Consider the following 25,253-nt stretch of genomic DNA (forward strand, 5'->3'; position numbering starts at 1 on the left):
ACAGAATGAACCAGAAGGTAGATCCAAGGTGCACAAGTCGGGGTGCCCGCGTCCCCCTGGCACCTTCCCAGTGCTGTGAGATGCTGAGCGTCGCGAGAAGGGAGGGAACTTGGATCACGTTGGCAGGGTTCCACGACTTGTTTCCTGGCCCCGGTGCTTTTCCACTTTGGGGTGTGGGTGACAATGGTGACAGAAGGAAGGAGCAGACACTGCACTGGGAAGGGGCTCTGGGAGATCGGGCAACTTGGAAAAGGAGCGCTGGCAACCTACGCTTCCGTCAAAATGCGCTCCTTTGAGTAACTGCTGAACGGCTGGACTAAATCAGCAGCTGCTCGGTCCATGCTTAGAGTGGCGCCCGCCACGCAAGCACTCTGTCTTCCCTGTTATCGTCGCCGTCGTCGGCATTATTACTAATGTTGGCATGTGAGAGGTTAGGCCGTGGGTAATAAAATACACCACCATTTGGGGAAAAAAACGGAGCCAGGCATGGGCCGTCACTTTGACTACTAAGGAACACTGTGTGGTTAATAAAGTTCCCTAAGATTATGAAACCCGAAACGGCCTGCTTTGTCTCCTTCAACCACAAATCGCAGGAAGCCATGGCTGTCGGGGGGCTGAGGACAAGCCCCTTCCAGCTGGCCAGTGGCACAGAGACACATTTTCTCACGGAAATGGTACCAGCTGCTCCATCAGGCCCACAGCTTCAAAACAGAGATCACCTCGCAAGAGTCACACCTCTGCCTCCAACAGGACTGAAAAACTAGTTCCAAAATCAAAGGGTTTTTTCACCAGGGACTAAAGATGTCAAGCGTTGACATAAGGCTGTAAAAGCTGTGTGACTTCTTTCACCTGAGATGCAAAGAAAAGGGGGCAGCGTGGGGCAGCAGTGGAGACTGTTCCCCCCATGCCCCACCAGGAGCCTCGGTAACCTCAGGACAGAGCGCAGAGGCAGACGGAGAGCGGAAGGACCGGCAGAACCCGCTCTCTACAAGCTGGGGCCGGGCATGAAGCGGGAGCTGCCTCCTTCTTCATGGGAAATCCTTAGCTTCGGTCTCATACCCTGGGTCCCAGGGTAAGAAAACTTTTTTAATGCTAGAAGTCTCGTTATGGCCGCACACAAATACCCTGTCTATATCAAACAGACTTAATTAACCACTATTAAGTTATAAAGGCAGTTCCCCAGAATCCAGCTTCATTCCCTGGGCACTGTCCTACGTGCACTGGGTAAGATTAAAACAAAACAAAACAAACCAGATGGCACCTTTGTCCTCAAATGTTACCCCTGTTCAGGGAGGCAGAGAAGAGGCCAAATTCGGTGTGTCTCAGGTCTGCATGAAATCCGCATGATGGGACATCAGGCTTACCCTGAAACTGAAGAGGCCACACCGGAAGTGGGAAGCAGGCAGCAGGGATGGAGGGAGAGGGTTATTCCAGGGACAGGCTGCATCCATGGTCCAAAGGTAAAGCTGAGGAGGAATCCCTTCAGCTACGGGATAGTTCCACTGACTTCCATAGTTTTCTTGCCACCTCTCGTGGTTTTACTGGACCACTTTTCCCTGGGGCGTCGTGAAGACAGAACTCTGACAAGCGGGCATAAGCTTGTGGTACACAAGTTTAAAGAGAATCATGCCAAACCAGGAAGTGCAGAGGACATGGCAAGGGCAACGGAGCTATCTGGGGAAAGTGAGGCTTGCCCTGGATTTGAAATATAAATGGAGATGAAAAGGAAGAGCATTCCTGAAGGAACCAGACTCAAGGATACCATGTGACACTCGGGCTGTAGCAAAGGCCATTCATTGATCTTCATATTGGTAGGAGTCCCTGGGAGCACTCTCTGAGCTCTACTCAGAGGGGCCTCTGAGCAGCTTGGCATCTGTAACTCTCCAGTGCAGGCTGTAAGTGGAAGCTGATGCCACTTGGTCATGATGCAGCCATTGGACACTAGGTACAAATCATCTGTTTGAAATATAAGTGGATGACTGGCTCTTAGCAATATAATTTAAAAGGTCTGGCAGTTCCTCTGAATGGACAGTCCAGCCCATGAGGGTCTTTCTGCGAGCTATCAAGACACCTAAATACCTGACAAGCCCTGTTCCAAAATGAGTGTCACAGCTCTCTCGTAGGCTGATCTCACAGGGAACACACTCACAGGCCACGCCCTTCCCGTTTTCCTTTTAAGGACCAGCTGCCAGAACTTAGCTTCCCATTTCCCTGGGTGACAGATGAAATGCTGGGGGGCTTTGGAGACCTGCACGCAATCCCAAGCTTGACTTCCAGAGCTCCAGTCCCTGCCTGGCATGATGAGAAGTTGTAACCCTTTGGACATGAGCCCTTCGATTGGGCCCAGGGATCCTTCCCTCTCCTGCCCATCAGGTCTGGGCAGGACAAGAGGTCATGAGCGTATGATTTATTTGCTCTCAGATATTATAGGTCTGAGTTCTCTGCATAATGGCCCACGCATTCAAAGGAAAAGAAATTTACTCTTGCTCCATCCTCTAAACTAAAAACTTCCTCTTTAGACCGGCTAAGACAGTCAGTTAGGACCTTTTGCTCTTTCATGGAACCCACCAAGTCCAGAATCCTCCCTAATCAGGCACTTGGGAAAGCATCACCAATAGGTCTGAATCAAGACTTTGAAAGAAGTCTGTTTGCCATCCCCGTGTTAGGAGGAGGGAAAACCAACCTAACACACAAAAAAAAACCCTGGATGGGTAAAAAGGGGAGAACTCAAGTGATGTTTACAGTGAGAAAGAAGACCTGACTGCAGAATTCAAAAGGTCCTGGTTTCTTCTTTTCGTTGCTCTGCTTCTGAAATTCAGAAGCACAGCTTCAAGGCGTCTGCTGGGACAACCATTTCCAATTTGGGCAGATTTACTGCCAGGTAACATTATCCAAATGTGCTTTAAGAAGAGTTGTAAAACGTGCAGCAGCACGAGGGCCAGAAATAGGATCGGGCGACAGGAGCCCTGAGGCGGCGCATCCCTCGCGTTCCCTCTTGAAAGCTGGAGTCACGTCTCTGAGTGTGGGAAATGAGCACAGCCTGCTGGGGCTGCTGCCTGATGGACGGAGGGGGCAGGACCCTGCATAGCTCCTGGAGAGAAGCAAAAATGTGATCTCTCCAAAAATAAACAGGGGGCAGAAAAAGACCGAGAGTAAAGAGTTGGAAGCACATGACTGGCGGTCGCGGTCCTGAAATACCAGCTTTCTACAGAAAGAAGCCTGTGAGAGGCAGAGAGCGGGAAATTCAGGAAGCGGCCTCTTTATATGGTCTCATCCGAATGGGCCAAGATTCAACGAACTGGAATTACTATGTCACAGGGAGCCTTTAGGGCCAGACTTGTTTCTGATCTTTATATGGTTCCCCCAGATTCTTAAGATGCCGAAATAGAAAAGATGCTACAGTGCCAAAAAAGGAGTCTTTTGAGTTTAGAAACTTCTCACACACTCTCAAAAGCCCCAGAGAAGCCCCACAACAGGAATCACTCCCAAATCCAAACTGCAACCTGTTTCAAAAATGCAGTCCAAACACACGCATGAGTTCCCAACAGAAAAGGCATTTGGCTATGCGAGATCCACTGCAAATTTCACACCCACCCATCTCCCAGCTTCTGGGAGCAACACAGCACCTGTGTTCAACCCAATTATGGGCCGAGAGCAGATTTTCCAATCTTTTTCTAGGAACCGGACAGAAGATCCAGGAAAGGTGTTCTCATGTGCTTGATGAGAGAGAAGACTAACACTGATAAAGATGTGACCTCAACCCAAGGGCTGGCGTTCGTTCCTTAAACCTGTGTCCATTTCCATCTCTGTCCACTTCTTCCTCCAGCCTCAGCCCTAGGTGTGACAACTAATTCACCGCCGACCTCAGTTTCTCCCTCGTGGATCTAAGGTCATGAAGCTAATGGACCATCCAAGCTTATAAATCAACCCCTGTGAGTACACATAGCTCTTTCGAGATGGAAATGGATACAAGAAAATGCAAAATCTGCTTTAAGTATAAGAAAGAAACTTGACGGTCACTAGACATTAAAGCTGTTGGGTAAAAGACTGACTGCTGGAGAACCAGACATTCTGATGGTGTCAAAGAATGGTCCCACACATCACGTGCAGGCACAGAGGAGAAAATGTTCCTTCACAACAGAAATACTATCCCGACCCTAACTCAGTGATCAGACTTAGCAGCGCCACCAGTGGGAGGGAAGGGGCTTCACCTGAGGCACACGCCACCACGCGGGAAAAACTCCTGCAGCCAATGTTCATCGAGCCCCCCAATATGCTTTTAGCTTGTTCCAAGAGTAAGAGTGGGAGCAGGAAGGAAGACTGACAAATCCAGCATGGGGGAACCTCTATAGGACAACTGTCCCCAAAAGTCAACACCATTAAAAAGGTGTGTTGGGGGGGTAGACTGTTCTAAACTAAGATAGACTTAAGAGAAATGTAATGGATTGGTTCTTGATCGGATCCTGATTTGAAAAAAAAGCTATAAAATACACTTAAGTGNGGATGGATATGGACCAAATAATGGGTGATGTTAGGGAACTGCTAATACTACTAGGTGTGGAATTGTGGATTTCTAGGAAAACATCCCCATTTTGCTAGAGATACATGCTGAAGTATTAAAGTGACATGTCACGAGGTCTGCTGTTAAATGGCTCAGCAAAACATATAAATATAAAACGCTTATGCACAGTATTAAAAGATACTTTATAAACTATCGTTTAAGCAAAGACAGCTATTTGATGCTGGTAACTGTTGAAGCTAGGGAGCGGGTATACGCTGTTCATGGGACACAGCAGTCTACCTTTCTGGATGTTTCTGATTTTAATGTATAGTTAAGAAATGAAAGAAACCAGATGCATAAAGTTCAGGTTAATAAAGGAGGCCAAAGGCAGGGCTGATGAGGAGGAGGGGCTTGTTCAAGGATCTATCTGCTCAGTGAAGAACTAAGCTCCATACGGACAGTCACTCTCCACCTCGCCCGGCTGGGAATTCCTGACACCGATGCCCTGAGGACCAGAAAATAACTCTCCACCCAAAACCTCTTGACGTCCTCGCCACAACAAGTGACAGGAGAGAGGCTTTTATACAAGGTGCCTCTTCACACCCTCACCCACTTCAATCTACTGTGAATTCTATTTTAGTTGTGTGTACATAGGAATATGTGCAAGGTGGGTAAGAAAAAAACGTGGTGGAGAGAACACTAGACTGGACACCAGGTAACCCAGGCTCTAGTTCTAACTCTACCACTGACTGGTTCCATGATTTTGGGTTTTCACTCAAGCCAGAGGGGCTTCCCCTTGGTTGTACAATTTTCTGATTCCAAGAGTCTATAAATTATAGTATTTTCAGTTCAGGGGAGAGGGTACCTAGGCAAGCTTTGCACTGAACCAGGTGATACAGGAGATCCTAGACACTAGATGCATGCCAGCTAGAACAGGTTTGAAAAGACAGAGGGACTACAGAAAAGAACCTGTCTGGGCTAAAAAAAATTGCCCAGTAAGAGAGACTAGGATGACAAGGTTAAGTTTTGGGAAGACCAAACCAAAAGGACCATTGCTTCCTTTACTTTCTAGGCACAGAGTAAGACATATTGCTCATGATATGAGTATGTTCAATAAGCTGAGAGGACCAGAAAATAGCTCACCCTAACCGTTAACCTCTGTAGTGCTGTTAGCCGACGTACGGATTAAGGGTAAAGTTGGGATTAAAAAGTGATGCCAACAATAAACTGTTAGCACTGCGCCAAACTGAATTAAGAGGAATCCAGTACAAGGCTCTGGCCTTGGAAAGTGGCTGCTTTGCTTCATGTCACAAGATATGCTTCTCATACCAAGAGAACAGCCATTTGGTGAAGGAGTGGCTAAATGCGGGGAGAAGGGGGTTTGCCAGAAAAGAAGGAAAGGGGAAAGGCCACAATTTTAAAGGAGGGACGGAGGGACAGACTGGAGGAGAGGAGGAATAGTCCTGGGTTCAAATCCTAAAATCGCCACTTTCTATCTGTGTAGCCTTGGGTGAGTCGTGTCTTTGTCAAGCCCTCTTTTCCTTGCGTGAAGAACAAGAATGGTCCCGAGCCCCTTGCAGATCCAGTGTGAGCACTGGAGACCACCTCCGACACGGAGCACACAGTAATGGTGGGGATGGTGGTGACTCTATGATTTATCAGAAATCATAACAGTAATAAACGCACACTCTGGAGGCAAGGATCTGGAATGGGAATGGGTGGAGACAACAGGAAGTTTCTGACAGGCGAACACTGCAGGGACCTTTATCTGGGCTGCCTTGCCCAAGTTTCATTCCAGGGGTCCAACTCCTATCTACTCCTGCTTCCCTCAAGATACAGAAATCCTTTAACGTTGCCTGAACCAAGAGGAGGAAACCACAGTTCCAGTGCTCACTGAGAACTAACCGTAAGGCTCAGGACGACCATAGTGTCTGCCAATTACTCTGGTGGTGTCACACTTCACCAAATATTCCCACATACCCTGTAATAAAAGGCCCACATCCCATATCTCAATACACGGCCATCAAGCTGCCCACTTCAAATGACTCATGGGATGGGGCTGCCAGCAGTTTGTGGAAGTGGCTGATCCAAAGAGGATAGATTTCAGCCTCAAAAGTCACTCCTGAAATTCGTCCTGGGTTTTTCTACCCTGGATGGCATCCTCTTAATCTCAGCTCTACCCCTCTGGGTCATCCTCAATCAGCTTTCCCCTCTCCTTGGGTCTGTACCTTCCAGACATTTACAAAGAAATGCCCTGTTCCCCCATACTTTTTGAACTTTTTGAAGTTCAGCTAAAATAAACATTCCTTTCAACTTGCATCATAAATTAAAACCGATACGTTTCTGTCATTCTCTTAACTCCTTTCAGTTTGCTAAAAATCCACCCGGCATACTCGGAGCCAGAAATGTGCACAACATCGAGGGTGTAAATTCCCAGAACTCCAAGGGGCAAGGCCTTCCTGGCACCTGTGACTCTGTAGAAGCACGGTCTAGACTTGCTCCCTCAAGCAAATCCAGAGCGGAATGACTTGGACGAAGTTGAGAGCAGAGGAGCAAGCTGTGACCTTGATGCTTTAAGAAACCTGATCTCTCATAAGACTCCTCAAGGGTGATGATGGAAAAGAAATGGAGGGAGCCTGAAGGAAGTATTAAACCATGGGCTGGCGGCCCACATCATGTAAGAACTAGAGGGCGCGATGGCAGGCTCCACTCCCCGCTCCTCAGTGCGGTGAGATGCCAACACCACAGGCCTCCCGCAGCAGCCCCTCTGTCCTGACTCACTTGGGGAAGCAAGAGGAGAAGGCGTGAGCATACAACAAGGTCATGGCTGGCAAGTTAGCACCCACTCCACTTTACCCCTCAAGTAACTCGGTAATCCGAAAATTTAAAAAAGTTCTACAGTTGTGTTTCCCAAGCTTCTAAATTTCATGGAATGTTACTATTTCAAAAAACTTTATTTGTGGGGAGTAGGAGATGGTTGGCAGTACAGAGTTAACAGTTTTTATTTTGTTAAAGCTCTTTAAAAACAAAAAAAAACAAAAACCATTTCCGGGGCACCTGGATGGCTCAGTTGGTTAAGCCTCAGACTCTTGATTTCAGCTCAGGTCATGATCTCACAGTTCATGGGTTTGAGCCCCACGTCAGGCTCCGCATGGTCAGCATGGGGCCTGCTTGGGATTCTCTCTCTCCTTCTCTCTGCCCCTTCCCTGCTTGCCTTCTCTCTCACTCTCAAAATAAATAAATAAACTTAAAAAAAAAAAGAAAACAGAACACCATTTCCTTTCATGATCATTTCACTAAAGAAGAGACATTTTCAATCTCCCCAAATTAGGAAGGACACAAATCAGGATAAAGAATGTTCCCTTTCAGAGAGGCAAACCATGAGGGACTCTTGAATGCTGACAAAAACTGAGGACTGATGGATGTGGGGGGGGAGGGGGGATAGGCATGGAGGAGGGCACTTGTGGGGAAGAGCACTGGGTGTTATGTGGAAACTAATTTGACAATAAACTATTTGTAAAAAAAAAAAAAAAAAAAAAGAATGTTCCCTTTCTAAAAAAAAATTTTTTTTGAGTGTTAATTATTTTTGACTGAAAGAGAGCGAGAGCGAGAAAGCAGGGAAGGGGCAGAGAGAGAGGGAGACACAACACTCAAAGTGGGTTCTAGGCTCTATCTAGGCTTTTAGCTGTCAGCACAGAGCCCAATGTGGTGCTCGAACATCCAAGCTGTGAGATCATGACCTGAGCCGGAGTCAGATGTTTAACTGACTTAGCCCCCAAGAATATTCCTTTAATTTGAATAGCTTATGAAAAACTTACTACACTGTTCTTGGTTTTCTCATGTTGGTAAAAACATCCTCCTAGACCAGGGTTAAAACATGCTACGTTCTATCTCTTTTTTCAGTTTCCCAGTCGAAGCCCAAGGTTCATTTCTCAGGCTCTCATCCCATCCTTTCTCGAACAAGAAAGGCAGGAGGCCAGCCACTCCACTCCTCCCAGGTGACATCACCCTGACACAAAAGGCATGATCTAGGTGCAGTCCCTTAATCTAGAAATTTTGCTACTCAGTCTGAAGTCGTAGGGAAGACCTCCTAATCTTCAAATAGTCCACAGCCAACTTCTCCAATTTTAGAGGCCTTTCCAGATTAACTTTTCAGAGTGCTCAGCGCAGCACATGCGTGACTGGGTACTGACATCCTAGTGACCACATCACAGGTCTCTGGGCCTCTTTCATGCCCACATTTCGGATCATGACTTCTAAGTGCGCCCCTGGTGGCAGAATCGCTTCCTGCCTAACCCCAGGTCAGTTACCCTAAGAGAAAATCGACACACTCTGCCTCTGTAACAACCACGCTCATTCTTTCCTTGGCGACATATCACTTGGGGGGGAAAAACCACAGTGATTTTGAAACAATCCAAAAGCAACTGGCAGGTTCTGGATTCAGTAATGGGCGAGTAGTTTGTATTGGACTAACCTCCACACAGGTAACAACTATCAGCTCTGGATGAAATAGATGAAACAACTATTTGAAGGCACTGGAGGGCAAACAAAAGCAAGCAGAAACTAACAGGGACCTGATCCTTGAAAGAAAGAAAAAAAAAAAAGGACCGGCCGAAACTAGACGTTGAAATGGATTTTCCCCGAGTGCACTCTCCAGTCTGCACAGCAACTGAGCAGCCAGGACAGAAGCAGGAAGTTGCAGGTGATTGGCTTGAGGACAAATCTGGGGGCTGCCAGAGTCACTAAACATAGAAAGGGAGAAGAGAGGGAGCCCCAGATCTGCATTTGAGCTCCCCTAAAATCCTTTAGGCTTACCTGAACTGCATCAAGAAACCCAGTGAAAAGCAACTGCTGAAGAGAGAACAAGGAAAAAAAAAAACAAAAACCAACAAACCCCAAGTCCCCAAATCACTTAGTGGACATGAAATTTCAGTTGCTGCTCCCTGCAGGGGCCAGACAATGGTTTGAGTTCCAGCAAGTTAAAGGTACTTGGTACATACCTTGAGTGTGTCAGTGAAATCCCAAGTGAATCACACCTCAGGAGTGAAGACTGTGCCCCAGGAGTATGGGATTCGCTCTAGGGCTAAAGGGGAAACCAAAATAGACCTGACCTAACAAAGCCTCAAACCAAGTCTTCATAAATTCAAGGTGGTCTGCAAATACAGAAACTGCCTACTAAAATGGAAACCAACACTTTACAGAGGAGGGTGACATAATCCAGAGTTTCCACAATGTACTGTCTACAAGGTCCTGTGTACAAACAGAAATGACAGGACATGTGAAGAAACATGAAAATGTGACCCAAAGTCCAAGGAAAAAAACAACAAAAACTGACCCCAAGATGACCCAAATAATGGAATTAACAGATAAGGGTTTTAAAACAGCTACTATAAATATGTTCAAGGACTTTAAAGAAAAGATGATCATAATAAATGCACAAATGGGAATCTAACAGGAACAATGTAAAAAGGTAAGAAAGAGAAACAAATGGAAATTTAGAACTTAAAAGTTCAGTATCTGCAGTGAAAAGTTTAGCTAGAAGACAGCAGAAGAAATAATCAGTGAAAACAGAAAATATCCAGTTTGAAGGGGGAAAAAAGATAAAAGATAGGAAAAAAATAATAATGCTTTAGGAACAAAAAACACATGACGAACCAATGGAACAAGAGGAATAAGGAAAGAGAAAATGGGGCAAAGATATATTTGAAGAAATAATGGCCTAAAATTTCCCCAAATCAGTTATAAATTCCAACTTACTATTCACAGAACCTCAGAAAATTCCAAGCAGAATGAATACAAAGAAAATCACAGTCATAGTCACACTGCTAAAAACCAAAGATAAAAAGGAAATCTTTAAAGCAGCAAGAGAGAGGAGAAAGATATACATACAAAACCCATCATCAGAAACAATGAAGGCCAGAGGGCAGAGGAAAGAAGATCTTTAAAGCTCTGAAAAGAAAAAGTTCTCAATCCAGAACTCTAGATGGATAGAACATATTGTTCAGAAATGAGAGTAAAATAGAACTATTTTCAGCTCAAGCAAGTAGGGAGCAGTTCTCAGCAAATCCTTACCATGAGGGACGCTAGGGTAAGCTCTTCAGGCTAAAGAGAAATGATGCCTGATGGAAACCTGGATCTACAGGGAGAAAGGAAGAACAGAAACGGTAAACATGAGGGTGAAATTAGAGAGTCTCTTTTTTCTCTTGATTTCTCTAAATGACAACTATTTAAAGTGAAATGACAAATGTCTGAAGTATACAGTTTTAAAGTATGTGACGTCACCAGCACAAAGGATGAGAGGGGTCAGATGCACTCACACCGCTGCAAGGCTCTTGTGTTTTACGTGACAAGGTATGATAGTAATTCCATGCAGCCACGGAGGAGTTAAAGATGTATATTCTAATCCCTGGCACACGCGTGCGCGCGCGCACGCACACACACACACACAGTATAAAAAACCATACCTGAAAAGCCAATGGAGAGATTAAAATGGACTATAAAAGCAATCGGCTAATAACTGACATAATTCTGTTATACAGGGTAACGGCATGTGACCAGAAATGTTTCTGTCTGTCACCAATGACATTCAACATTAGTCAGTACCCTTTTCCTGTAAAATATCATTATGAAAAGAATATTTTACTATCATTCTGCTCCTTCTCAGTAATTATTGACATGCTACATAATGAGAAGAAATCTAGCCTAGCTAATGACTTTAATGAGGCTTTCCGATCACAGTCTTCTGGTTCCTAACCGACTAGATATTCTCTGTTCACAGTACACCCTTTCCCTCTCTTCACCTCACCTAAATCCTGGTGTTCCCCCCAACGGACATCATTTCTCTGGCAATTCTTTCAAGTAGAGGCTGTTCATTTTTTAAAACTGCACAAATCAGGGTCCCAAGTGAGGCTCCCTCCCCAAAGTTCCTCGAGACCATTATTCTTCTAAATGATCATGGAACACTTCTCTTGAAACTCATACCGTTTGGCTACATCGCCTCCCCTCCCTTCTTCATGTCAGTCACTAACATGCGCATGCGCACAGACTGATCAGACACTAGGGTGTTGCTGCTCCCCCATGTGCCCCTCCATTCTCAGCAAAGTCCATTCTCACATCAACGGTTCATCTAACGCTTAGCCTAAGAGTTCCCTAACTCTTCAAATAGCAGTGACCTTGCTACTTTTTCCTACGTCATCCCTGCTGCATCCCTGAAGTATCTAATCCCTTCCCTCCTTATTTAAGAACTTCTTTCTTGGTTTCACTTCCTCTTCCATCAACCCGGCTCACTCCCAAGGTCCATCACGCTACGCCTCCCCCCTTGTCTTTTCAGCACATTTCCCCAAGAACTACCCCAAATCTGGATCAAGTCACCTATAGGCCTCCATTGTGTCAATACCCACCTACAGAGGGCTGCTGGGAACCTGCAGTCATGCAAAGTAAGCCCTCCCAAGCTCATGTTCTGCCGTCTTATGGCCCCACCCTACCTGGTCTCCCTGCATCGGCCTCACTTTCCTTCAACCTGTACTCCTTACCTGGATGGGCCCCTGGGAGTTACAGAGAGTTCTCCGCAGGAAAGGGATGCTAGGTCTCATACGCTGCCTAACAAGCTCTCTGAAGAAAGGCATCTGAGTATCCAGGGCTCTTGTAACCATGAGCTATGATTTCTTTTCTCATTATAAATAGGAATTCACTTTCATAGCTCATTTTGAACCCATAACTTTGAATTATTTTTCTTAAAGGCTGCCAAACTGTGTAAGCTTAGGGCCCACAAAACCTGGAAGTATCTCTGACCATTGACTGCCAAAGCGCTCCTTCTGAACTGCAGATTTGACCACAGCTCTTCTCTGCTTAAAACTCACACACCCACACCTGGAGCGCATGAATGGTCTGGAAGCTGCCCAAAGGAATCAGAAGTTTTTCCTAGATGTTCCTCTTAGAAACCCCAAAATATACCCTGATGACTCCTGAATCTGTTATCACTGGCTTTCAACTTTCTCTCTTAAGCTCCAGACCAAAAATGTCAACTGTTTACCTGACATACCTCTTTGAAAATCCTGAGGGTAACTCAAATTCAACATAACCCAACCTGAAATAATGATCTTTTATTGCTCCCCATGGCTGAGGCTCTTAAATCCTCAGTATCAGGGGCTCCTGGGTGGCTCAGTCGGTTAAGCGGCTGATTCTTGGTTTCAGCTCAGGCCATGATCTCACAGTTTGCAGGCTCAAGCTCCGTGTTGGGCTCTGCACTGAGAGCTGTGGAGCCTGCTTGGGATTCTGTCTCCCTCTCTCTCTGCCCCTCCCCTACTTGTGCACACACTTGTGCACGCACACGCTCTCTATCTCTCAAAATAAACATTAAAGAGAAATGATTCTCTTCTAAATTCCTAAAAAATATAAATAAAATGAATTGAATTTTTAAAAAATCCTCAGTCTCAAAAAATATCATTATCTATTTTGTCATGTTAGCTACATGGGGGGGTAAGCTCCAAACTGTGCTTCTTCCTACCTCCAACAGCCAATCTGCTACCACATCTTATCTATCTTCCCTTAAAAATGTCTACGGGCTGGGGCAGCACCTGGGTGGCTCAGGTCATGATCTCACAGTCATGGATGGAGCCCTGCATCAGGGTCCACGCTGAGCGCGGAGCCTGCTTAAGATGTTCTCTCTCCCCTGCTCATGTGCTCGCTCGCTCACTCTCTCTCTAACATAAATTTTTTTTTTAATGTATACGGGCACTGACCTCTCCGCTTTACCCCCTTTGCTGTTGTTAGTTTGCTGTTCCCCACAGAAAGGTACATATGTCACCATAAGCAAGACAACTAACTAGAGGTGATCGCGAACGTGTCTTTTAAAAACAGCCGTGCATTTTAATGTGAAACCTCAGGGACTTCCCTACTGCTAAATCCAACAGACCCTGCTCCCGCCCTCCTAGGGGCATCAAGCACTCTTGACCCCTGCCTCCTTCTTGACACTCTCTTGCCTTGACTTCTGGATGCCACAGGTACCTGTGTTTCCCCTCCCCACTCTGGCCCATCCTCCTCAATTTCCTTCTGTGAGACATTCTCTGGCTGTGTATTCCTTTGACACGGATGTTCCTCAGATTCTCTCTGAGGGCCTCTTGTTACACAGATTCCCTTACAGAGCTGGGCTTCCATTTACCACCTCAATACTACTCACTTCCAAATCTCTCGCTCCGGCTCAGAGCCCAGTCCAGAGCATGCAAACCACACATCAAAGCTTCCTGGACGTGTCCAGCTAGGGGTCTCAGAGGCATCTCTAGCTAACCTTCCCCTAACATGAAAGCATCATCCCCCCGTACTGCTCCTCATTCATTGGATGAGGGCCTTCCTGAGGGCCTACGAAGTGACAGGCTCAGGTATTTCTGGAGCTTGCAGTTTAGTGAGGGACAGGACCTAAATACACAGTTACAAAATATGGATAAAATAATAGAAAAAGGAAAAAAAAAAAAAGCTAAAGAGAGTATAATAAAGGGAGGTAATTTAAATAGAAGGGTAATATTCTTATTTAAAAAGGAGCAATGGGGCACCTGGGTGGCTCAGTCAGTTGAGCATCTGACTTCATCTCAGGTCATGATCTCACGGTCTGTGGGTTTAAGCCCCATGTTGGGCTCCGTGCTGACAGCTCAGAACCTGGAGCCTGCTTTGGATTCTGTGTCTCCCTCTCTCTGTGCCCCTCTTCCACTTGTGCTCTGTCTCTCTCTGTCTCTCAAAAATGAATAAACGTTAAAAAAAAATTAAGAAGGAGTGATATTCATGTTGAACACAGTGGAAAAGAAAAGTTGGGAGTCAGCCTAGCAGAGAGGAGGCATGAATATTCTAGGGATCCACTCCACTCTAGTCCATTCTATAGGAGTCTAGGGAACTGGAGAAAGTAGGGGACTTCTAAGCAAAGTAAAGGCTCACTCCATGTGACTACAACCGGGTAGCAGGTGTGAAAGGAGGCTGGAGACGCAGGCAAGCACCAATCACACAGGTTCAAGGTAAGGATTTAGGATTTTTTTTAGCCTAAGGGCAATGGGTGTCTATTAAAGGGTTCTGAGTAGAAGTGAATGAGGTCCCTTTGCATAAGCCCACTCCAGCTGAAGTGCAGGAGGGCAGAAACACAAAAGATGAGTCCGTGTTAAGGCACTGGCCACAGTTCGGGTAAGTTAATAGTGGCTTAAGCCATGTCGCCAATTCTTGATAATTTTTTTCCCTAACAGAATCGCATTTAATTCCATGGATTTTGCTAAGCCTTGGCTCTGGGAACCTTGCCTGAAAATAAGTCAATTCTCATCAAAACAAAAGTATCTTTATCATGAAAATTTTCACATACAAAAAAAAAAAAAGATTTCTGAGCACATGCTGGTATTCTACTTATTTCAAACGGAGTCACAGCAAATTCTAATGTTACAACGGAATCTGAAGTCTTTTGAATTGGGTCATAAGCAGATAGGACCTGGGTTGTTAAATTACCTGAATGTTCTTTCATGTGAATGAGGACGCTGAGCTGAGGGTTCCTGTACATCACAGGCACCAACTTGGCTTGTCTCACCGATTCGCCTACACATATTTTTATTAAGCATCTAGCATATTCTTGTAATAGCAGAATTCTAAGTACTTAGTCTCTCATTTTGTGAAATTAAAGGATGTTTTCTAAATCCTATGAGATGGCGACTAATTCAGGTTATTTCCATAATGGACAGATTTCTCTCCAGGGTTACTAGGATCTATGCTCAGAGGACGCCTCAGAGAAAGCTACAAATTATCAGGACATAAATGAAGGGTGACCACTGTAAACCGCTGGACAGCTAGGTCCCCCTTGTAAAGGCTGAGCCAGGAGTTTACAAGGCAGCGGTGCTGTACTTGAGCACATCTCTGAGATTGTCCTGACCAGCAAACACAAACGCCTTCAGTGAAGTGTGATGGCTGCATTGAAAATGCATCAGTGAAAGGCTACAAAAACATAAAAGTGTCAGTCTAACCTTCACAATATTATCACTTACTTCAGCGTCATATAAGAAGCACTGGCCTAGGGGCACTTGGGTGGCTCAGTCGGTTGAGTGTCTGACTTCAGCTCAGGTTATAATCTCACGGTTTGTGAGTTAGAGCCCCGTGTCAGGCTCTGTGCTGATGGCTTGGACCCTGGACCCTGCTTCAGTTACTGTGTCTCCTCTCTCTGCCCCTTCCCCATTTGTGTTCTTTCTCTCTCTCAAAATTAAATAAACATTTAAAAAAAAAAGCAGCAGCAGCAGCACTGGCCTCATATGGTTCATTTGTTTAAAAAGACAAGGGGGCTGGTTTTGAAATATTTGAAAACCATCTCATTGCTTGCAAAAGTCCCTTCCAACTATTACTCCATCTCTGGAAGGGTCAACTGCCCCACTAACAAAGCCGGCGTGCCGTGCTCTCTCCCTCACCTCTAGGACTGGCTCGTGCTCATCACTCAGCTTGGGATATTTTCTCCTCTGCCCCTTTCCTGGCCCAACATCTACTCATCCTTGAAGTCTCAGCTCAGACGTGATTTTTCCCTAGACAACCGTTCTGGATGTCCTCAAGAATCAAAGGGGCTCAATGTAGGTATTCCCATTTTGCTCTGTGTTCACCCCTGCCTGGCACTTAATTGTCTGCAGCCCCGGATCAAAGTCCTGAGAGGCCAGGGAGCATGTCTGGTTTCTCACTGTACTGCCAGCTCTAAGCACAATGCCTGACATGTAGAAGATCCTCAGTCCGGTGTCACAAGTGAATGAGTGCATAAATGAACAGATAATAACCTTCTACTCCAAGGTCACTGAGGTCACTAAGGTCACTCTTGCCCTCCTCAGTTCCTACCCACATTTCTCCAGAATGACAGCATGATATACGTCAGCAATTAAAGATTATTCTTTGGAAAGACCGGATTGGGTTTTGAGAAGAAGATGGAAGGAGACTAGTGGATGATTGATCTGTGGTATAGGCAGAAATACCACTAAAAGAGAGAAATAAAATAGCTCTCAAACGGCACAAAGAATTCTCACCAAAAGGGCCCCTCACCCACATGTTTCTGGACCTAAGGGCCAGTTAGTTCTGCGAAATATAAATATCTCCATATCTGAACAGAAATGCAATTGAAGACAAATGGATAACACTCCCCAATTCTCATCTGACACGGACGATGATAATAGTTAGCATGTGCCAGGCACTAGGCTAAGAGCTTTATATGTGCTCTTGTTTAATCCTTCAGCAACTGCTAACAGAGAGCTACTACTGTTATCTCCATATGACCAGCTGAGATGAGGAGTCAGGCTGAGGCGGGTGAGGAACTTGCCCATGATATAAACCTAGTAATGGGCAGAGCAGGGATTAAAGATGAAACAATAATCCTGTCCACTTCTCAGGCTGTGTAGATCACGAGAACAACAGCTAACTTAGTGGGGACCTGGGTTAAACTCTTTACACATATTTCTCATTTTAACCCTGCCCACTGGTGCCTAAGAGAAACTTCGAGTGCCATTCAAGCACTATCTTTTACCCCAGGACCTACAGGAAGTTAGCAAGAGCGACTCCCTCTGGCTTTCCAGAGATAGCAAAACAAGTCACCAGTTGTTAAGATGTGTTGCACTGGGACAAGCAAAGAGCCTGAGCCGGCGCTGGGGGAGAATCTCAAGATGCTATTTCTAATGGCAGCCTCTACCCTTGGTTGACATTCCTTCCCACACAGTGGCAAGCCCTGGGGATGGTGAGCGACAGGCATCGCCCACCCTGAGGGAGAGCTCAAAACTGAAGCATGCGAAGCATGACACAACCATGAAGTGTGGAAAGCACATTCCTCGTGAACAGTTCCCCCATCAAATTCCCTGCATCCCTCCTCGACGACGTTATCGGGAGCATCATTCAACCCGGCCCATTGGAGCGTGCCTACGAAAAAGGCTGAAAAATGTGACCAATCAGGAAAGTTATTTTTGTGAGAAAGAAGAAAAATGTCACCAAAAAGGGTCAGTAGATAACCCTACTGGGCTGAAAATAACTGTCCGGCTGGCAGAGCAGTCAGGGGACAGGCGGAGGGCAAGAGACGTAATGCAGAGCGCCCAGGGAGCTCCAGTGGAGTGAGGCTGCCGAGGGATGAGGAAATTGGCCTAATTTGGGAACATGAGCCCAACAGCATTGCTCGGATTCCTGCGAGAGAATCTGGCTAACTTTCAGTTCTGTGTCCTAGGAGGCACACCGAAGGGATGGGGGGGTGGAGAGAAAGGGAACAGCTGTGACTCAAACATTTCTCCAGGCAAGTGGACGAATAAGGGTCATCAGGCGAGAGCCTACTCCTGATCCAGAAGGATTCCAGGGGAGTAACCCGAAAGCCTCTCTCTGCTGGGAGGTCTGTGCACTGAAAGATCTAGCAGGTAGAAGAAGATGGTGGAGAAGCACCTGGCTGGCGTCACAGAGATTAGTCTAGAGTCAGAGATGGGCTGAATGACTCTGGACGAGTCACCCAACCTCTTGAAGTCTCAGTGTCCTCATAGCTAAAATGACGTCAGAGGAGCACCCACTTCAAGAGCTCCCATGAGGCTTACGTAGGACACTGCATGCAGTTAACAGAGAGGTAGCAGCTGTTCCCATGCAAACCAAATTTATCATTAAAAGGACCATCTGCAAACCAAAGGTTAAGCCACAATGAGGTCTAGACCCAAATGAGAAGTGCTCATCCAAAGGACAGGCCAGCCCCGGACAGGTTTTGCCTGAGGTTACTCTACTCCCACCTCATCGTAGGGTAGCGTAACTTCATGGTACAAAGTACCCTGGTCTTTTCTTGAAGGAGCTGTGTAAGAGCAGAATCCCTGGAATCAACAGAAGGTGAAAGCTCAAACACTCAAGAAATCCAGTTGAATTCTCAGAGCTGGCCTGACAGGAGGAAGTTATACACTGCAGACATGTAGAACTATCTTCCGGTATAATTCTCAGAAGCTGTAATTGCTTAGCAGCCAACCTCAACTACCAACACCAGACTGCAGCTGAACTATGCAACTAGTGATCCATACCTGATCTGTGACAGGTGGCCCCATAATCCCCAAAAAGGGAAGAGTGCAGTCATAAACTTCCTTGGTGTTTACTGTTTTTTGAGAGATTCCTGTGTGCTGCGTACTGTGCTAAGCACGTTATGTGTATTACCTAAGTTGATCTAAAGAAGCAAGTTTGACCCTAACCAACTCTGAGCTAGTAAAACTGCATGAAGAGCTCATCTTTCAGGTGACTTAGTACAACTAGACAGTTGAAGTGCTTTGAAATGGTCTGAAATTTACAGAATGACTAAGCAAATAAAGAGACATTCCCTCTCCTCTCAGAGAGAGAAGAAGCGTTTAACGACCTGGACTGAGCCACAGGAATCCTAGCGGCGGAAAAGCCCCAAATGGTTACAGAGAAAATGGGCAGAAGGAAAAGACCCAGAAGAGCCAAGAGAGGCAACTCCATCCAGTATCCTGGGATTTCGGGGCCTATAATTTTCCACCAAACTCTACACAACTTTAAGTTAGAAATCTGGAGAGGAATGTGGACTTTTTGTTGTTATTACTAAAAATAACTCTTTCCTGCGATACCCAAATCAATGGAAAAAAGACCTTTGTATGAATTCTGCTTTTTAAAAAAAGGATGATGACACACTGGTTGCAAATGGCCCTCTCAACAGCCCTTTTCCTCTTCTCCCTAACCCCAAACCCCAATGTGATGGCTGTGGCAACATGCCTGGCTGAAAAGTCCCTGACATTTAAGGTGGTTTTTAAGAGCTGGTTCTCACCAATGAAATGTAATGAGACGTCTACTTGGTGAGGTCTGTGGCTACTGTTTTCCTTATACGAAGGAACAAACTTAGTTGGCGTGCACCTTGAACTTCTACTATTGCCCCTCCTCCCACCTAGAATGCAGATCGGATGCCTGGGGAACAACTAGCCATCTCCCAGCCACAACGCAACTGTGTGGCAGAGCAGGAAGCCAGGAGCAGCCGGGGCAATGCAGGACCTTGCCCACTGGCTGCACCTGCCCTGCTCTGCCCTCCACGGGCCTTCCTGCTGTTGGAAAAATCATGCCGGCTTGATTCAGACACCTGGGGTCAAGTTTCTGATCCATGTAGCCAAATTCAATAGTAAGCGATACACAAGAGTACCTGAAAATCAATTTGTCCTGAAAGACCAGGCGTTTTAAACTTCAATGGAAACAGCAGACGGCAGGTGAAACGTGAGTAAATCTGAGCAGGTGTATGAAAGGAAGGAGTGGCAAACTGGACAAGGCAGGATGCATGTAAGCAAGCACCATTATCAGTACCAGCTGGCTCCAGCCAGCTGCCCTCTTGGCGGGAGGTGGGGGTGGGGGGGTTTGCTGGCCCAGTGTGTCCCCTGTGCTAGAACTTCTGATTTTTTTTTTTTTAATATTTTTATTTATTTCTAGGAGAGAGAGAGACAGCGTGAGCAGGGGAGGGTCAGAGAGAGAGGGAGACACAGACTCTGAAACAGGCTCCAGGCTCTGAGCTGGCAGTCAGCACAGAGCCCGACGCGGGGCTCGAACCCACGAACCGCGAGATCATGACCTAAGCGAAAGTCGGACGCTTAACCGACTAAGCCACCCAGGCGCCCCTAGAACTTCTGATTTTAAAAAGAAGCCCAGAATCTGGATTTTCACATGAAGTTTCCTAATTTATAAACAACCAAATTAAAACATTTTAAACTCTGTATGGATCAAATAAGACATGACTGTAGGTCACGTTCAACCCCAAGGCTCCCAGTTTTCAATCTTAATAGAGGGGGTTAAGGCAAAATAAAAAGAACATCCAAGTTCTAGAAAAATAATAGTGATTAGCAGCAAATTGGGTGCTATGTGCCAGAGACTGTGTGGAGGGTTTTACATCTATTATCTCACGTTTTCTTTTCAGCCACCGTGTGGAGGACATGAAATGGTTATCCCTAGCTTACCAATGAGGGAACTGAGGCTGAAAGATGTTAAATCACTTGCTTGGAGCCCTAGGGTTCATGGGTGGCCGAGCCAGGATTCCAACCCAGGCCCGTATGACCCCGAGGCCTGTGCTCTTCCCCACTCGTCCTGAGGAATGCCCGCACATCCAGGAAGCACAAGCACTGCTTTGGGTCACTACCAGTTTACCTATGGATAAATGGGTCAGGGTCCTCAAGGGGACTTCAAGTCAGTTTGACAGGAGACCCAGGCTCACATCCTCCTACATTGCTGCCCTTTAATAAAAATGGCAATGCAGTGGCCAATACTTATCTATTCACTAGATTACGGACTGAAAGCACATGTGTGTAGTGCTGTTTGGTTTACTAAAGTACGCTGAATGCATCTCTCTCTTAATCCCCACAGCAGTCTGGTGGTATGGTGACCACCACCTGACAGATAATGAAATGGAGGATTAGAGAGATTGGTGGACTTGTTCAAGATCCAGGCAATTAGTAGAGTGGGTCTCGAGCTCTGGATTGCCGGGGCCAAGCTGTGTGTTCTCTCTACTTTAGCAGATTACTCTTCCTCTTCCTCAACCAGAGTGCCCAACTCCACCACCCTCCTTCAAAATTACATTCCTACTGAACTCTCCAGGAACCCAGATGTCTGGCAGCCCCCAGACACCATATTTACATGTTCATGGATAGCTTCATCCTACAATATCGTCAGCGAGAGGACAAAGAAAAATATACCAAGTCATGTGCTCCGAATGGGAATGTAAATGGGCACACACACAAGTCTTGGGATCTAATTTTAGAAAGAAAACAGCCAAAAAGCCCCACACAGCACAGTGAGCATCTGGCCCTGGGAGAGGCTGCCACACTGCTTTAAACCTTGGTCAACCCAGGGAGGCAAGGAATGCTGGAATTTTGACTGGTGTGTCACTGTCAGGCACCAGAGAGGTGAAAGAGGAGAATGCCTTTTCATCATATTCTCCCAGAAAAATGCTAAGGCCCAGAGGTAGATGTCCCTGGGGAAATCAGCAGGTATTCCAGAGACGTTGAAACCCTGAGAAGTTCATCCCAGTCTATAACTTTGAAGTTAGGTACTCACAGAACTGACTCTCACCTGGAGCCCAGGGGAAGGTGACAGCGGGAGAACAATGCCTACTGACCCCAGCCTAGAAGCTGGTGTGGTGTGGGGGCAACACAGAGCCTCAAGGCCATCAGGTCATTCCAGGACAACCTTCCTGGCCCACCACCTAACCACGACAGGTGGCCAGAATCACCTTCACAATTAAGTAGACGTGTGATTAGTCTTTCTGGTTGCCAGTGATCACGGGAACAGAAGTTCCATGATGGCAGGAGGTTCTGTCTCTTTTGATCACTGAAATATGCCAACCCTGTAAAATGGTACCTGGCACACAGTAAACTCTAATAAATACTTGATGGACAAAGGAATAAATGATATGCTGTTGAGATGCAAGCTCCTAGACCCACGGTCTAAAGTGGCCAGAGGCCAAGAGGAGACTGCCATTAACCTAGTCATGTGCTTCCACGTTCTCTCTTTAACGTTTTTTAATTTATTATTTAGACAGAGAGAAACAGAGCATGAGTGGGGGAGGGTCAGAGAGAGAGGGAGACACAGAATCCAAAGCAGGCTGCAGGCTCTGAGCTTCAGCACAGAGCCTGATACAGGGCTTGAATTCACAAACCATGAGATTGTGACCTGAGCTGAAGTCGGCCTCTTAATCAAATGAGCCACCCAGGCACCCCTTGCACGTTCTCTCTTTGAAGAGAACTCTTAGAAGACATCCACGATTGCAGTTCAAGCTCCCTGAATCCCAGGGTAGGGTATGATCTGCGTTCTCTCGCCCTCTTCCCACATTCTACCACCGCTCCCTTAGCTGTGCCTTCAGTGGTCCACCCTCTGCCCCAACCCCCACCCACCCCCCCNCCATCCCACAACCCTCCTCCTCAGCTTCTAAGGGCTCCATTCCACACCGTGTGCTTCACCTCCCTGAGCCTCTGCGCTGTCGACTGCATGCCTGTTCCATGCTGGGCACTGTGGTCAACAAAGGGGTTACCATGGTAAAACACAACTCCTGATTTCCCAAAGCTCCCATCTTGTGAAGGAGCTGGGCAGGTAAACAAGTAGAATACAATGTAAGAAGCACAATAATGCTGGCGCTATGGCCAAAGTCACAAACTGACAAACCTCAGGACTAATCTAGTCCATATGGTGACTTGTTACAATTGTTTGCTAACCTGTAAAAATGTGTTGCTTTCTCACATTTTAGACTGCCAGTATCTCTTAGAGAATCAGAGGATCTGGGAATACGGGGCCTGTATCCTCCAGTGTCGGTCAGCTTTCGCTAGGCAGTGGTTACCTCTTTACAGGGGACATGTGGCCCCCGCCCCGTTTCCACAACCCCCCTCCCACCCTCTCCCTACTGCTCCAGGCAATGAGGCCAAGGGTAGATTACCAACTTTCTGTGCTTCCATGACTGTTATCTTAGAGGAATGATCCTTGGTACCCACATTTCTACAGTAAGTGAGAAAGTGAAAGATAAACTGAAAGGGCCATGTAGAGAAATGCTGGAGAACTTACTTCCTGCAAGGGTGAAGAACGTCCCAACAAATGTTAGAAGTAGCTATGTCTTTAGTAGCATCTTCCCAGCATGCTTTGCTCATGCAGCTGCCTAGCCCGTTAGAACAGCTTCGCTGTGTAGATCCCCTCACCTATTTTATACCTACTATGGCCAACGAGCTGGATACCTGAGAAGCCAGGTTTCCTGCTGCTTAGGAACTGTCTAGTGGGGCAGATAGATACATAAAAAGAAAATTAGCATACAATGTGAGAACATACACAAGTTCTATGATAGGTACCAGCAAGAAGCAGGAGCCCTAAGACAGCCTGAAGGAGTTATTTAGAGCTGGCAAAGGGATTACCCTGAAACTGACTCTTGAAAAGGGCAAAGTTTGTTCAAATGGACGGAGGAAGGTACAAAGGGGCTCTGAGTAAACTGCCAAAAATAGTGCCCCGTCATTAAAAGTGTTGCTCATCAGGATTACCCACCCTCCACAGAGCAGCTGGACAAATTCCCACAATTCCAGGCCACTCGGAAAAGTTTCCAGGAAAGCAAGGCCAGTACTAATCCCCTTCCTGCCTGAAAACTGTAGAAAGTGCAGGTCACCTCTGAGAACAAACGTCCAGTTGTGGAATCCAACATCCAACGTACGTCACCAGCACGCCTCATGGGCATTTATTTGGTAGAATTAAAGACCCGAATTTTACTGGATTTTCAGACTTCCCAGTTACCCCTGCCCCAGCAAACTGAAGAACATTCTCCACTGAGAATATAAAGCTATGCAGAGAAACTACTCTGGCATCAAAGAGAAAAAGTTCCTCTGTCATTTCTTGCTAATAGGACAAATGCCAAGAAAGGGAATTCCCAAATCAAGATGGGAGGAAGGGCTGGTGTTAAAAAGAAGACATCTGGAATACTAAATCCTTGCTCATTAAGTAATTACTAACTCTGGGGCACCTGGGTGGCTCAGTCCCTTAAGCAACCAGCTCTTGATTTCAGGTTAGGTCATGATCTCTGGGTTCGTGCTGACAGCACGGAGCCTGCTTGGGATTCTCTGTTTCTCCCCCGCCTTCCACCACCGCCCCCCGCCCCGACTTCTATCTCTCTTTCAAAATAAATACATTTTTTAAAAAAGCAGTTACTAACTCTTAGCATTTTTTTTTTTAACACCCACCTCTCCAGTAAGAATCGAAGAGGAGTTCTTGTTACTGAGATGATTCTCCACTTGAGCTGACTCCTGTTGAGCTCGGCGACCCATCTTGGGCCCCTGTAAGGAGAGACGGCAAGAGCTGCTGACCCAAACATCTTTGAGCCACTATGAAGACAAGAATTCTGGGAAGGTAAGCAAGGACAGGATTTACGAAGACATGGTGGCTGATGGGATTTGAGTAACGTGAATTTATTTCTAAAAAATGCTCCAAATCCTTAAAACAAAGCACCTCACATCATTTCTATTTAATAGGAAAATATGAAATTCCTGGAATAATGATCCAAGTTTCTCCTTTAGGTAGAGCTTTAGTTTAGTTTCTCCTTTGGGTAGGTCTTTCCTATCCAAAGAAATGTAGCTACATTCCTCTAAAATGACCAGAGACCTCATGTCAGGCACTGGATTAAATGTTTCCCATGCCTGATTCCATTTAATCTTCACTGCAGCTCTTGGAAGTAGATATCAACATCTCCATTCTAGAGAGAAGGAAACCGAGGCTCGAGAAGAGTTCATCTGTTTTAATTTTTACAATTTGATTATAATTGACACACAATGTTAACTTTTGTTTGTTTGTTTGTTTTAAACCGAGTAAGCAGCTTCATACTCCATTTGACCTCTGGACCCACGGCACCTAGCCATTCCTCCAATGTTATAAATCCGAGTCTTAATTTCCTAAATCATAACGCTAAGGTAACGCCCACCTCCTCGTGGGAATTTATGACAAGAAAAGGCCCCTCCAGCCTGCCTTCCTCATGCGTTAAAACACTACGGTCTTTACATGAACTTCTGGCAGGAGAAGTCCCACGGAAAAAGCCCTAGTATGAGTGCAAGTGCAACCCTGGCCAGGAACCGCCCCCCCCCTCCGCCCCCAGTCACCCTTCAGATATGTCCGTTCAAGGGGAGTTAGCACTCGGGGCTCCAGAAAGCGCAGACTGGCTGGAAAATTTCCCACCGGTCCCAGAGGCGGCAGGGGCAGGATGTGTTTTCTTCTTTTGGAGAATTTTAAAGAAAGCACACTCCAGGCCAGCAGCAGCACAGTC

The 25,253-nt window shown here is 46.2% G+C and overlaps 1 protein-coding gene across 2 annotated transcripts in view; it reads right to left on the reverse strand.

Annotated features, from left to right (window-relative positions):
- The window catches only part of IFT43 (intraflagellar transport 43), an 82,044-nt gene that overhangs the window by 56,522 nt on the left and 269 nt on the right, over positions 1 to 25,253 (reverse strand). The window contains exons 1-2 of one of the 2 annotated variants that reach the window (XM_077750672.1): positions 25,090 to 25,205; positions 24,181 to 24,273 (exon numbers count right to left, since the gene is read on the reverse strand). In XM_077750672.1, the coding sequence (XP_077606798.1) occupies positions 24,181 to 24,264 (84 nt within the window). In that variant the 5' untranslated portion in view covers positions 24,265 to 24,273; positions 25,090 to 25,205. Of the gene's footprint in view, positions 1 to 24,180; positions 24,274 to 25,089; positions 25,206 to 25,253 lie in introns of those variants that run through there. The other variant, XM_077750671.1, reaches the window with a different exon arrangement.

Source organism: Crocuta crocuta, unplaced genomic scaffold, assembly GCF_008692635.1.
Source record: "Crocuta crocuta isolate KB4526 unplaced genomic scaffold, BGI_CrCroc_1.0 scaffold186, whole genome shotgun sequence".
In the NCBI taxonomy this organism is placed as follows: Eukaryota; Metazoa; Chordata; class Mammalia; order Carnivora; family Hyaenidae; genus Crocuta; species Crocuta crocuta.